General features: G+C 36.7%; 1 protein-coding gene across 1 annotated transcript in view; it reads left to right on the forward strand.

Annotated features, from left to right (window-relative positions):
• Positions 1–1,462: 1,462 nt before the first annotated feature.
• Positions 1,463–14,298, forward strand: part of C8A (complement component 8, alpha polypeptide) — a 62,998-nt gene continuing 50,162 nt past the window's right edge. Inside the window, exons 1-2 of the mRNA XM_011973845.1 lie at positions 1,463–1,671; positions 14,184–14,277. Of these exons, the coding sequence (XP_011829235.1) occupies positions 1,595–1,671; positions 14,184–14,277 (171 nt within the window). The 5' untranslated portion in view covers positions 1,463–1,594. The remainder of the gene's footprint in view (positions 1,672–14,183; positions 14,278–14,298) is intronic.

Consider the following 14,298-nt stretch of genomic DNA (forward strand, 5'->3'; position numbering starts at 1 on the left):
TCCACATTTACTTCTGTCAAGTTTACCAAAATCTCTGAGAAAAGGGAGATGATAAAAATTTGGTGCCTTTAAAAAAATCTCCGCGTTTAAATCAGAAACACATTTTCTTAAGCATACTAGTCATTCATTAAAATTTCTCCTAACTTTGAGATCAGTAATGATACTACTGGACAGTCCTGCTAATGAGAGAATCTAAATATTCCCAAGGATAGTGAGATAGCTGTACAACTTTCGGCAAGTTAGTTACTTACTCTGGGCCTCCATTTCTTCGTCTTCATTAATTCCATCTAAATGGAATTAATAATTTCTATCTCATATCCCTGCTATGAAAATTAAATAAGACATATGAAATGCCTGCCACATAGTAGGCCTTCAATTATTGTCTGTGTATCTATCCATCATCTATTTACCTACCTATCTATCCATCCATCTTTATTAATTTTTTTTTATTGTTTGTTTGTTTTTTGTTTTCAAAATGTCAGACTTGGCATTTTTTTTTTATTATTATTATATTTTAAGTTCTAGGGTACATGTGCACAACGTGCAGGTTTGTTACGTATGTATACATGTGCCATGTTGCTGTGCTGCACCAATTAACTCATCATTTACATTAAGTATATCTCCTAATGCTATCCCTCTCCACCCTCCCCACAATAGGACCCGGTGTGTGATATTCCCCTTCCTGTGTCCAAGTGATCTCATCGTTCAATTCCCGCCTATGAGTGAGAACATGTGGTGTTTGATTTTCTGTTCTTGCGATAGTTTACTGAGAATGATGGTTTCCAGCTGCATCCATGTCCCTACAAAGGACACCCCAACTCTTAATTTAATTTAATTTATGTCTTGGAGAGTAAGAAATTATATGCAGGTATGGTACCATTAGCCCAGTTGTGTGGTTCTATTGACATTTGACATTATAATTCTAGAGAGTGCTTCTGGAGATGTCTATTTAAGACATCTGGCCCCCTCAAGAAACAGATATGCTGGATCTTGATGATAGCCAGTGTCTGTATGAAAAGTGGAAAGTCCATTGAATTACACATATATTTCAGGATTTAGATGTTTGGCAGTATATAGTAGAACTTTCATGTAACTGTTGGCATTTCCTACATTTTTCTGAGTGCTTTATGTCTGAGTTGATATGACAATATTAGCCTTGTTTCAGTCTTGTGAAATAGATTGATCTGACCTCAGAAGTTCCAAGAGATAACGGAAAAGACCAGGAATTCTAGAACTGCATCGTGGTTTGGTTTTTGTCTCTGTTTGAAAATAAGACCTCTTTGCTAAGCTGTTGTTGGTTAAATATCTTCTTTTCCTTAACCACATGGATATTGTTTTTCAAAAGGTCTAAAGGGCAGTGACCTTTGGTGTCTGGAACATTTTTAGAGTATTTAGGTAATCAATACTCTGGTTACTATTTAACCACATTTGAAAGAGAATCAATTGAGTTCCGTGCGAATTTGTGTGTATTGGGTGAGTTTCTAACATCAGATAGATCTTACAGGTCCCAGCCTGTAGACATCTTTTACTCCAATTTCCTGAATAGATAGTTTTATTCCTTCAAGGTAATATAGCGCGGTGGCTTCTGGCTGAGATGTTTGCTGTTGTTTTCTTCATCTTGTCTTTGATGACTTGTCAGCCTGGGGTAACTGCACAGGAGAAGGTGAACCAGTAAGTGGGCCATATGTCTCTGCAAAACTTGCACATAGGAATCGCCTGCTGGGGAACTAAGACACTTTTATGTTTGCAGCAGAGGCTGTGTTGGAATGGAAAATAACCTCTTTTCATGTTATTGCTACTCCCGTGGAGGAGGATGGGACAGTGAAAAGACCGTGCTAAATTGGCCTACGTGTAAATCACAGCTCTAATGCTTAGAAGCTGAGTAATTCAGGGTAAATCATTTAATCTGTTTGATCCTTAGTTTCCCTAGCTGTAAAACGAGAATAATAATACCTCTTTTATAAGAGTTAATGTAGATAAAATAAGATCCTGAATATAAAATGTACTCAGCTTATAGTAGACACTTAATAAATGATAGTTCTCCTGAGTGGTGCTGAACAGTTAACTTAACCCCTACTTTCTTATCTGTAAAACAGCATCATAAGAGTACCTGTCTCATAGTTTTGGGGGAGGATAAAATTAGATAATGTGTTCAAAATCACTTTGGGGGAGGCAAAGGACTATAGAGATGCTGGGTCATTTGATTCTAAAACTGACTTTATCTTTTGCTGTGGGATAATAGAGGGAGGTGATATAGTTTCATATGTACATTGCATTTTACCCATTCTATTTTCTTGAGATTTCCAACCTAGCTTCACGAGTTTTTTTTTTTTTTTTTTTTTTTGTATCTTAATATTAAGTATTTTGTGGAGCCTAAGCAGTCCTTTATTTCACCTTTGGGATAGCTTTAAAGCAATCCCTTTCTCCCAAACATTAAAGATGTTAAATAGAATTATTTAATTATAATTCTTGATAGATGATGCAATTTTGAATCATTAGTGCTTTTAAATGCTAGAGCAAGTGAGAGTTCCTTTAAGTAACAGTTCAGAAGGGAGGAAAGCATTTTTAAAAGCAGTTAATCTGTAACTTGTATTTAAAGGAAATACAATTTTGAAATCAGAAAATTCATCTCTAATAATTAGAAGATAAAACAAGAGAACTGTGGTAAAGGAAATCTCCGCCGAGATATTCTTAATTATAAAAGCTTATCATTGTAATCCTTTTTGAAAATGAACAAAGAGTCTTGATGTTTGATGAACTTATCAAACAAGACAGACCAGTGAAGAGGCAAATTTCAAGTCAAGGCGAAATAGAACCAATTAAATACTTTACAACGTGCTGAAGAAGGAAATCATGAGGTCTTTGTATCTAATACCAGTGTGTCTGACACTGACTTTGAAAGTGAAAAGCTACATGGTGAAAAGATTTTATTAGGTTCAAATTCTGGCACTGACATTTACTAGCTGTCTGATCTCAGGCAAGTTATTTAATTTTTCCAAGCTTCATTTTCCTTACCTGTAAAATGGGAGGAAAGAAAGAACAAAAATTAAATGCATGAAAGTACTTAGATCAATACCTACTACCTATTACCTAGCAAGTGTTCAGTGAAAGCTGTCACCAGTGCTTTGTGTGATTGTTATTGTTATTTTTTGGTATTTTCATTCCCTTGATGGTTGACAATAATCAGACAGAACAAATTTATAATATACCAGTTGGCATGGATCTTTCTGATCAGTCAGAGATTTTAAACTTTATTTTTAAGTAATAGCACTCTTTTCCCCTGCAAAATAAAATTTCACATGAACTCTAACATTGAAAACAGATAATATATAGATTTACATTTTAATGGCACACATTTATTTTATAAGTCCATATTTAACGTTTGCTCATTATAAAATCTTAATTCAAAGTATGTTATTTGAAAAAAAAATTTTAAAACAATGGTGATGGAAGGAAGTTATAATCTTCAGCCTCAAAATCAGTGGATCTCTATTACATGTTTTATACAAATAACACCTTTCAGTATGTATGTTGCTTAGAAGTTTTCAAGTTTTTAATTTGCCTAGAAGTTTTAATTGCAATTCTTTTAATGTATTGGGATTTGGTTTTTACTAAGAGTGTGGCCAACCTTAGTGAATATTCCATATGCTCAAAAAAGTGCATTATTCTGTTGTTCAGTGTAGTTCCAAGTCAATTAAGTCAAGCTGATTGTTAATGTCACTCAAGTTTTCATCTTGTTCTATTGATTACTGAGAAAAGAATGTTGCAATCTCCAACTGTATTTGTGGATTTGCCTACTTACAGTTCTATCAGTTTTAGCTCCATGTATTTTAAAGCTCTGTTATTAAATACACACACACAGGCACACACACACACATCTAGAATTATTCTGACTGCTTGATAATTTACCCCCTTATTATCATGAAAGGCTTCCATTATCCCTGGCAATGGTCCCTGTTCTGCAAACTATTTTATTTATCATTAGTACATATAGTTATCCTTGCTTTCTTATGATCTGTATGTGCATGGCAAATCTTTTTCTATTATTTTATTTTAACTTATATGACTATATTTAAAAATATAATTCATGTGAACATACATAGATGAGGCTTGCTTTAGCTAGTCTCACAATCTCTGTCTTTTAATTATAGTAATTAGACCATTTACATCAAATATAATTATTGATAAACTTGGGCTTGAGTTCGCTATTTTACTATTTGTTTTCTATTTGTCCCATGTCTTCTTTGTTTCTATTTTCTTCTTTTTATGGGCCATCTTTTAGATTTATATTTTTCTAATTCCAAGGTGATATGATTTTGTGGGTTTATAGTTTTCATCAAATTTGAAAATTTTTGCAATGATTCATTCATATATGTTTTCTGCCCCATACATTCTCATCTCTCTTTCTGATAGTCCAATTACAGAGATGCTAGCCTGCTGGATAAAGTCCCTCAGGTCACTGATGCTCTTTCTTTTTTTTGTTGTTGGCGGTTTATTTTCTGTTTCATTTTGGTTTCTATAACTACATATTTCTTAATTTTTTGTTCTGCAATGTTTAATCTGCTGTTAAGCCTATCCAGTGAATTTTAAATTTGAGTTAATATAATTTTCAGTTTTAAATGTCTCATTTGGTATCTTTTAATATCTTCTGCTACCCTTCTCATTAGCTTCTTAATTCTCCTCAAATAATAGAGCATATTTACAATAACTCTTTCAAAGTTCTTGTATGCTAGTTCCATTATTTCTATTTTGTTGGTCTTTAGAATTAGGAAGGATTTAGTATCTAGCTTAATCCACTCATGTTACAGAGCAAGAAACTGAACCCTAGAGAAAGAAGAGGAGTATTCAATAACAAGATAACTCTGATAGGCATTTACGAATACTGGCCAATTTAACCCTTATTACATTCTTCTAAGAGTGTTGTTTTTATTATCCATCAGTTGAAGGCCAACATTTTCAACCCAACTTTTCCATTGATGAAAAGCAGAATTCCTTAGGAGAATTTTAAAAACGTGACTGAGGATCCCAAACACAGAGGACAACTATCTAAGTATCTAAAGCTATTTCTTTTTGTTAAGTGGGCCTATAGGCAGTTGACCCTAAAGAAGTTTCAATCATGATGTCCCTTTTTATTTTATTGCTTTTGTGGACATCAGAGTATATTTACCAAAGCATCTTTGGCCAAGGCCATGTGAATATTTTTAATAGTAGTCCAGACGACTGAAAATTGATGTGTATTCAGGAAACATGAATTTTTAATTAATAAAAACAATTGGAGTAGTGGATGTGACTCAAAAGTGAATCATGTAATATGGAGACTTTTATTTAGGGTAACTAATCTTTAGCAATACTTCAGGTGGCATTGGGTCTGGTCTATAAAGTATAATCAATCTGGGATTCAGTCCTGGCATCACCACGTAGTGGCTATGGAACTTGGGCCAGTTGCTTAAACTTCCTAGGCTTCATTTTTTTTTTTTTTCATCTATGAAATGGAGCTAATACATATTTCATAGAGTTTTTGTCAGGACTTGAGTAAGTTTATGTAAAGTACTTATAACAGAACCTGGTACATGGTAAGCCTTTAGAAAATTATTTTTATTACCCTGTTTCTCTTTTGTCAGAAATCCTTCAGAATACATCTTGGAATGCTTAAAAAATGCATAGGCTTTGGAGTCTTTGTTGGTTTGAATTCTGGCCTTGCCACTTTCTACCTACAGAACCTTAAGCCAGTTATTTCAACTTCTTATGAATCGTTTTACTCATCTATAAAATGGAAATAGTACTTCCTACCCCCACAGTGTTCTTGTGAAATGTTAATGAATAACTTAAGATTATATGAGATAATATATTCGAGATACTGTGCTTAGCACTAGGGTACAATGGTGAGCAATACAGTCATGATCTCAGTCTTCTAGAGCTTGCAGTCTAGGAGTAGGAATAAAGTATTAGAAGCTCTACGTATATGGCACTATGTTAGCATAGGACAGGCAGGCTAAGGAAAGCTATCTGGAGAGAATGAACTGAAGTGGAAAGGTTCGGCCAGATGAATGAGATATGATTAAAATTTTGTGGAGGAAATAGCGTTCTGCAAATACTGCAGGAGAGCCCAGTACATGCTTGGAACTTAAAGTTCTGTATGGAATTCTATGTGCATCTAGCACACAGTGAATACTTTTCTGGATTTTTTATTCATTCATTCAATAAATAAATATTACAGGTATGCTAGGTGTTAGGTAATAAACTGAACAGATAATGTTTCAACACTCATGGAATTTATAGTGTAGCGATGGACTCAATAAACATGTAACCAAAAATATTATCTTAAAAATTGTGGGTGTGGTGGCTCACACCTGTAATCCTAGCACTTTGGGAGGACGAGGCAGGCGGATCACTTGAGCTCAGGGGTTCGAGACCATCCTGACCAATACAGTGAAACCCGGTCTCTACTAAAAATACAAAAAATTAGCTGGGCATGGTGGTACATGCCTGTAGTCTCAGCTACTTGAGAGACTGAGGCATGAGAATCGCTTGAAACTGGGAGTCGGAGGCTGCAGTGAGCCAAGATTGTGCCACTGCTCTCTGATGTAAGCAACAGAGCAAGACTCTGTCTCAAAAGAAAAAAAAAAAATTTTCTTTTACATTGTGATAAATACTGCGAAGGAAATAAATGGGCCCTTTGTTAGAGGATATCAGAGCAATCTAAAGACAGGCTGATTGAGGGAATTTTCTGTGGAGGTGGCATTTAAACTGAGATGTGAAGGGCGGTAGGGAGAAGCTAGGTAAAGAGCAGGGTAAAGCGGAGGGATCACCTGTGCTAAGACTCTGTGATTGGAAGTGGCTTGTCATGTTTGAGGACTGAAGAATGAGAGTAGCATGAAAGCAGAGAAATGCCTTAAGAAGAAGTCAAAAAATTGGACAGAGGCCAGATCCCAGAGGACCTTAGGCACCACAATGAGAAATTTGGATTTGAGTCTATGTGTAGTAAAGCACACACACAAAACAAAAATCACTGAGAGTCTTATAAAGGAAGGATATTATCTTATTTCTCATTTGAAAAAATTATCTTCATTGCTGTGCAGAGAACGGATTGGAGAAAGGTAAAGTAGAAGAAGGTCTTGGCCCACAGGAGGGCATAACAAGGAACTGCTTAAAAGAGAAAATGAATAGTTTAGATGTGGAACCATTAAGTTTGCCATGTCTAAGGGGCATTTGATAGACATATCAAATGGAGAAGCTGGATAAACAAAACAGGATTACAGAGGACTAGTCTAAGTTGAAGGCCTAAATGTAGAAACATTTGCACAGATCGTGTATGAAGCCAAGGACATGGATCTTACCTTCTTAAGGGTGAGAAAAGCAGAAAGAGAAAAAGAAGAAAGAGCAGACTGCACCTTGAAGAATTCCAGTTTTTGGAGGAGAACTGGCCAGAGGTAGGAAGAGAGTGAGGAGGAATTATGCTGAAGAAGTCCAAGAGATGAAAGTTCTCATGAAGAAAAAAGTGGTTAACAGACTGTGTGTTAGTCAGTTTTGTGTTGTTATAAAGGAATACCTGAAGCTGTGTAGTTTATAAAGGAAAGAGGTCTATTTGGCTCATGGTTGTGCAAGCTGTACAAGAAGCATGGTGCCAGCATCTGCTTGGCTTCTGGTGAGAGCTTTTCCTTTTTTAATTGACATATACATGCTTATTTTGTTTTATTGAGCACCCAATATATGCCAGGCACTGTTCTGGGCCCTGGGGATATAAATGAGAAAGACAAAGTCCTTGCTCTCAGCTCTCATGAAGCTTCTGTTCTAGAAAAGTGTATGCAAATATTTTATATACTTTAAGTTCTATAAAGAAAATAGGAACATCCTGGTGAGGACTTTTGTGCTGCGTCAAAACATGGCAGAGAAGGTAAAAAAGGAAGTGGGCACATTTGAAGGGGACCAAACAGGAGGAGGAACCTTGTTTTATAACAACTAATTTCCATGGGAACCAGCGAGAATGAGTCTGTCTAGCCAGGAGAACCCACTCACTACTGCAAAAGCAGCACTAAGCCTTTCCTGAGGGATCTGTCTCAGGACCCAAACACCTCCCACCAGGCCCAACACTGCCACATCGGGAATCAAGTTTCAATATGAGTTTTGTTTTTTCCCCCCTACTTATTACACTCATGCAATCAACATGAGTGGGGACAAATAAACCATAGCAGAGGGCGAGTAAAACAAAACCAGACAACTTTCTACTGGACTTAGCAACATGGAGGTTGCTGAAGACTGAGCGCTTTCAAAGTTAAATCTAAAATACCTCTATTGTATGATGGAATCTCCATGTAACTGGATGGGACTGGCTCAAGATTATATGATGAGTGATAATCAGATTTTAATACAAGCTGAGCCAATTTATTAGGACAACCCCCTGGTAATCATCAGGGTTGGGCTTTCTGACCTTCTAGCCTAGGATTGGTAGCTAATTAATTATTTTCTTTTCTAAATTGCTGAAGTGGCCACATTCTGGGTCAAGTATTTAACTTGCATGTTGCTTATTCAACTCTAGGTTTTAGACCCTTTGCGCAATAAGCTGCTCTATTTTAAAAGGCAGATGGGAAGCATGTCACTTGTCCACAGCCCTATCCGAGTACATTCAATACATTTTTGATGAAGACGGAGAGGTTTGATGAGCATGTGTGAGGTTGACAAGGTTACAGTGACGCTAACATGTATGCCAGGCTTGTGCTTGAGATTTTACATACATGATCTCATCCTATATTCAAAATAGTCTTGCAAACAATTTTCCCTGTTTCATAGCTATAAGAAAATTGAAATTCAGTAAGTAGCAGAAATCAGATTCAAATGCATATTTGCTGAACTCTAAACCTCTTTCTTTTACATCAGTGTTTCAACTGTGTTACATAGTCTTACAGATGATGCATAAAAAAAGAAATGGCCTGTGTTTCCTCACAAAATTTGGGAAATGCCAGCGTAAGCAAATTAAAATGCAGAAACTCTCTGAGCCTTTAATATGTTATTGGGCATTTTAAATCTCCAAGAATGATATGGTGTATGCAGTTCATCCAAATGTATTTGACCATGGAACTTTTCTCCTCTTCCTCCCCGACCCCTGTGCATATCTCAGGAACTGTACTCTGCAGGGTACTCTTTGAGAAACGCTGCAATAGCACCATATAGAATTGTGCTCATTCCACAGATTAAACAACTTAAAGTCAATTAAAGCAGCTTGCTCATAGTAGCCCAGCAGGTGACAGACAAACTGAAGATGAGAAGCAAAGACTCCTAAGTCCCTGTGCTCCATATTAAATGTCTTACTGATTGAGTAGACTTTTGCCAGCTGAGAGATGCCTTAAAAATATTTTCCAAGATTTATTAGGCCACAGAATTATGAATGGCTCCTTAAGTAATTAAACAATTTATACAGTTCTTTTGGAAAGCCATTTGGCAATATGTGCCATAAGTTCTAAAATCCCTTCAATGCAGTCATCCCACTCTACAGGATATATCTTCAACAAATAACTTGAATACTGAAAAACTGGGGACTCAATAATCCAATTGTTTAATGTAAGGGGAGTGGAACAATGTGTATTACCATAAATAGTTTAGGTTTCTGCTCTATTATTAAGTGGAAGAATCAGGATATAAAATGTAATACTCAGTATGACTTCAATGTGTTATGAAAATAAACAGAAGAAAATATAACTAAATATTCATGATAGCAAAATTTGGGACAATTCTTTTCATTTATAATCTTTCCCATGTTCTCTGTAATGAGAATGTATTACTTTTATAATGATCAAAAAATGAACTACATTGAAAAAATTATTGGAATAATAAAATGTTGGTCACATTGGTATTGGCTAAAAGGTTGGGGCCCTGTAACAACTTTAATGAATGGTCCTGGTGTACTTTCTGTACTCTGGCCTCCGTGATAGCATTAGCGTGTATGCCTCCGTCTAGACATCATGTCACAAGGCTTTTGAAACTACAGCAATACACCACTGCTCTGTCTAGGCTTTTGCTTCCATCCATTAGTACTGTTTCCCTCCGGTTTGACACATAATGCAGTCTCTATGGGCTTACAGTGACATTATCTTGACAATTCTGTAGTGAGATGCAGAAATAATGCTGGAGTCCTTTCCTGTTCCCAAACCTTCTCCCTATACCTTCTCTCTCTCCTTCCGATTATCCATGTTCCCACACTTCAAACTTTTATTATTAGAACAGTCTATTAGAAAAATGACGTGTGTAACAAACCCTGAGCCATTTGAATGTCGAGATACCAGGATCTAATTTAATTTAGATTATAAGAATCAGGTTCAAATAAATATCTCAACAATGTCACTGTCTATATCCCAGAAATTGGTTTTATTCTTTCTCTTCCCTCCCTATCTCAGTCCCTTCTCTCCCTCCTTCCTTTCCTTCCTTCTTTCCTTCCTTCCTTCCTTCCTTCCTTCCTTCCTTCCTTCCTTCCTTTTTTCCTTCCCTCTTTCCCTTCCTTCTTTTTTTCCTTTTGTAAATAGTTACTGAGCACTTTCCGTGGCCCTGGCCCATGACAGGTGCTGGGAACTCTGTAGCAAATATAGACAGTTTCTGCATTCATAGAGCCTAGAATCTGGTAGAGAAAAAATAAATTTTACAAATATTACAAGTTTGATAATTAAATATTGAGAAAATGTGCAGAGACTGACCAAATCATATGAAGGAGGTTTTCAACCAGTCTGGATATCAGGAAATATTTCCCTAAGGAATTGATGTTTATGATGAGAATGAAAGATACATAGGAATTAACCAAAGTAAAGAGGTAGGTAGATAATCGGATTCATTCAGGGTTGGGATTTACAGTTAGGTGTGATTGAGGGAACAGTGGGGTCTAGGTGTTTAGAATATAGGTAAGATTTTAAAGTGATGAATCATGGAATCAAAACTGGTTATAAAGGTAAATAAAGATAAGAGGAGTTCTTATTGAAAGGGAGGAAGCTTAGATGTCGAGATAATGGAGATCCCAATGAGGTTCAAGAAGAAGCGCAGTGGGAATCCCCTTAAGCCTGTAAGATAGAAAGACAAGAGGCTGTGGAGCCCCCAAGTAGCTATTCACAGGTGATTCATGAATGAATGACTTGGAGGAGAAGTTGTTTTAGAGAGTGAGAAGGTTCAGAAGAGAAGATTATTACAGATGAGGAAGAGGAGCAACCGAGCAACCAGAGAGTTGGATGACTCATTTGTAGGGATGATGAGTCTCCCAGCATGAGGACAGGAATTGATGTAGGGGGAAGATTGTGAGCTGGGCAATGACGTTTTCTTTGAAGGGATGGGAGGGCTTCTGCCTGCTAGCACCGTGTTACAGATTAGAGCTTCTCAAAGTGTGTTCTGCAGACCCCAGGAAGTCCCCAATATCTTCTCAGGGGACCTGTAAGTTCAAAACAGTTCTCATAATAACGGTAAGACATTATTTTACCCTTTTACTGTGTTTACAGTTGCACTGATGGTACAGAGGCACCAATGGATAAAACTGCTAGGGCCTTGGTCAAAATCAAGGCAGTGGCACTAAACTCACAGGAAAGAACACACAAACAAACAAACAAAACTCCTAAGTTTTAAGTTTTACTTAAGAAAGTCCTTCTAGAAGCAGTAAGAATTGTTAATTTAATTAAACCTCAATCCTTGAATAGATGTGACTTAAGTATTCTATGTAACAAAATGGGAAGAATGCATAGAGAAATCACTGAGTATGCACTGAGTATGATGATTGTCTTGAGGAAAAGCAATTGTTTGAGCTGTAAGTTAAGGTAACCACTTGTCTTACTACTTGGACTACTGTAACAAATTACCATAGACTGGATGTTTAAGCAGCAAGCATTTATGCTTCACAGTTCTAGAGACTGGGAAGTCCAAGATCAAGGCACTGGCAGATTCAGTGTCTGGTGAGGGCCTACTTTTTTGGTTAACGGGTAATCATCTTCTAGCTGTGTCCTCACGTGGTGGAAGGGATGTGGGAGGTCCCTGTAATCTCTTTAATGAGGGCACTAATTCCATTCATGAGGGCTTCACCCTCATGACCTAGTCACCTCCCAAAAGTCCCACCTCCTAATACCATCGGATTGGGGATTAGGTTTCAACATATATATTTTTGGGGGACATAAACATCAGTCAATAAGACCACTTTTTTTCCTGGAACACCATTTTTTCTTGATGAAAAAACTGCCAAACTATGGTTATTTGGGCTTAGATATTTGCCATGCATTGTATAAAAAAATGCAGAGACCCTATCATTTCAAGGAAAACAAATAACATTACCTGTTACTAATAACAAGATTGGAGTTTCTATGAGAAAATTAAAATTTTGGAAACATATCCACTACCATGAACTTGACAAGATCACTGGTGATATTAACAAGTTTGATGTTTAGATATTATACAGTGAAATGTATTAATATTTGTAAGGCACATACTCAGTGAACCATGATTTTCCAAATTTCGAATGCCTGATGTTATAAAAATTGTATGTGGGCACAAGATCCATTCAAAGTGTAGAGACCAATGGATTTTAATGTGACAGAGAACAAAAAATTCACTGATATGCTTTCAGGTTCCACATGCCACTAACATGTAAGAAATTGCCTCTTGTCAAGTTTTCATTTAATACCAAAAGAGAGCATTGACAGTTATTGGAAAAGGCTGTTAAAATACTCCTCCCCTTTTCAACTACATAACCATGTGAGGCTGAGTTTTCTTCATAGATTTCAACCAAATCAATATATAGCAACAGATTGGATGAAGAAGCAGAAATAAGATTCTAGCTACTTTCTTCTAAACCAGACATTAAAGGGATTTGAAAAAATGTACATTTATGGTAACATGTAATAGGTTTGTTATTGTAATTTTAAATAAGTTAATAAACAAGTATTTTTTAAATTTCTCAGTTTTAATTTTGAATTCTGTGAATATTGGTAGATCTAGCCCACTTACCAGCCCTTTGAGGTCTTTAGTAATTTGCAGAAATGTAAAGGTATCCTGAGACCAAAAGTTGGAGAACCAGAGTTAAAGATAGACAAAATTTTCTGAACTATTCCATGGCTCCTTGTGCGGAGTTTCAACTTAGGTGTCATTATTCATCAAATTCATTACATAATTAGCATGAGATTTGAAACACTTTCTGTTCCTACACGAGGGTTATAATCATGCCATTCTTCACAGCGGTGGCTGCCTGGCTCTCAGAGGCTGTGGTAATTCTAGTGTTAACAGAAGATGTTCCCACTTTCTCCGTGGGCCAACCTGGCCTTGAAGTTGTAGCAGTGATGCTATGGGAAGAGGCTAATGTGGAAGCCAGGCAAGCTTGTGGCTTGTCCCCCTTTCCCTGAGTAGGCTTTTTAATTGGTGAGGGGGAAGCATGGGGTAAGAGAAGGATCGTGGGCTTGGAGATACACTCTCTCACGTCTGTTGGCTGATTCATAAAATGAGGCAGTAGCATGATGAGGAGCAGGTAACGGGCTTTGCCATCAAACCAACCAGTTCCATTTTTGCCTCTGTCGTTCCTGGGCTATGACTTCAGGGCTATTTAGCTTTTAGGAATCCCAGCTTTCTTACACTGTACATAAAATAGATCTAATAATATTTATCTCCAAGGATTGTTATAGGGATTAAATGAGATAATCCACATAATGTCCCAGCATGTAATAATGAAAGTCATCTTGAAGTAAACCTTTCATAAGCATTTCAATACACTTTCAATAACCCTTTTAGGTAATGTTATTTTTAGCGTAGTTTTACAGAGGGGAAAGCTGTAGTTCAGAGATATTAAGTAATTTACTCAAGTTTTCAAAGTCAGCAAGTGGTGGTTAAGATTCAAACCCAATCCTCTTACCCCAAACTCCACATTCTTAACCACTGAGCTTTCTGCTACTGTGGCTCTTCAAAAATTGTTAGCCCTCTTTAATATTCTTCTCTCTAAAATTATAATAATTTGATGCATGGGGGACTGATATGGTATTAAAGGGATAATTTATATAAACCCTCTGGCACCATACACTCTCTCATTTCTGTTGGCAATTCTACATAAAGTAGGAGTACAATAAATGTTCGTTCCTCATTTCTTTCAAACCGTGTTTTACTGGAAGGAAAATGTGCACAGCTTTCTCATTTGCTTAAATTTTGCATCTCAAAATTGATGCAGGGATCTTTCCTTTCTTTAGGAGAGTAAGACGGGCAGCCACACCCGCAGCAGTTACCTGCCAGCTGAGCAACTGGTCAGAGTGGACGGATTGCTTTTCATGCCAGGACAAAAGGGTAAGACACTTATAACCTTTT

Source organism: Mandrillus leucophaeus, unplaced genomic scaffold (genome assembly GCF_000951045.1).
Source record: "Mandrillus leucophaeus isolate KB7577 unplaced genomic scaffold, Mleu.le_1.0 Scaffold14, whole genome shotgun sequence".
NCBI classification, from domain to species: Eukaryota; Metazoa; Chordata; class Mammalia; order Primates; family Cercopithecidae; genus Mandrillus; species Mandrillus leucophaeus.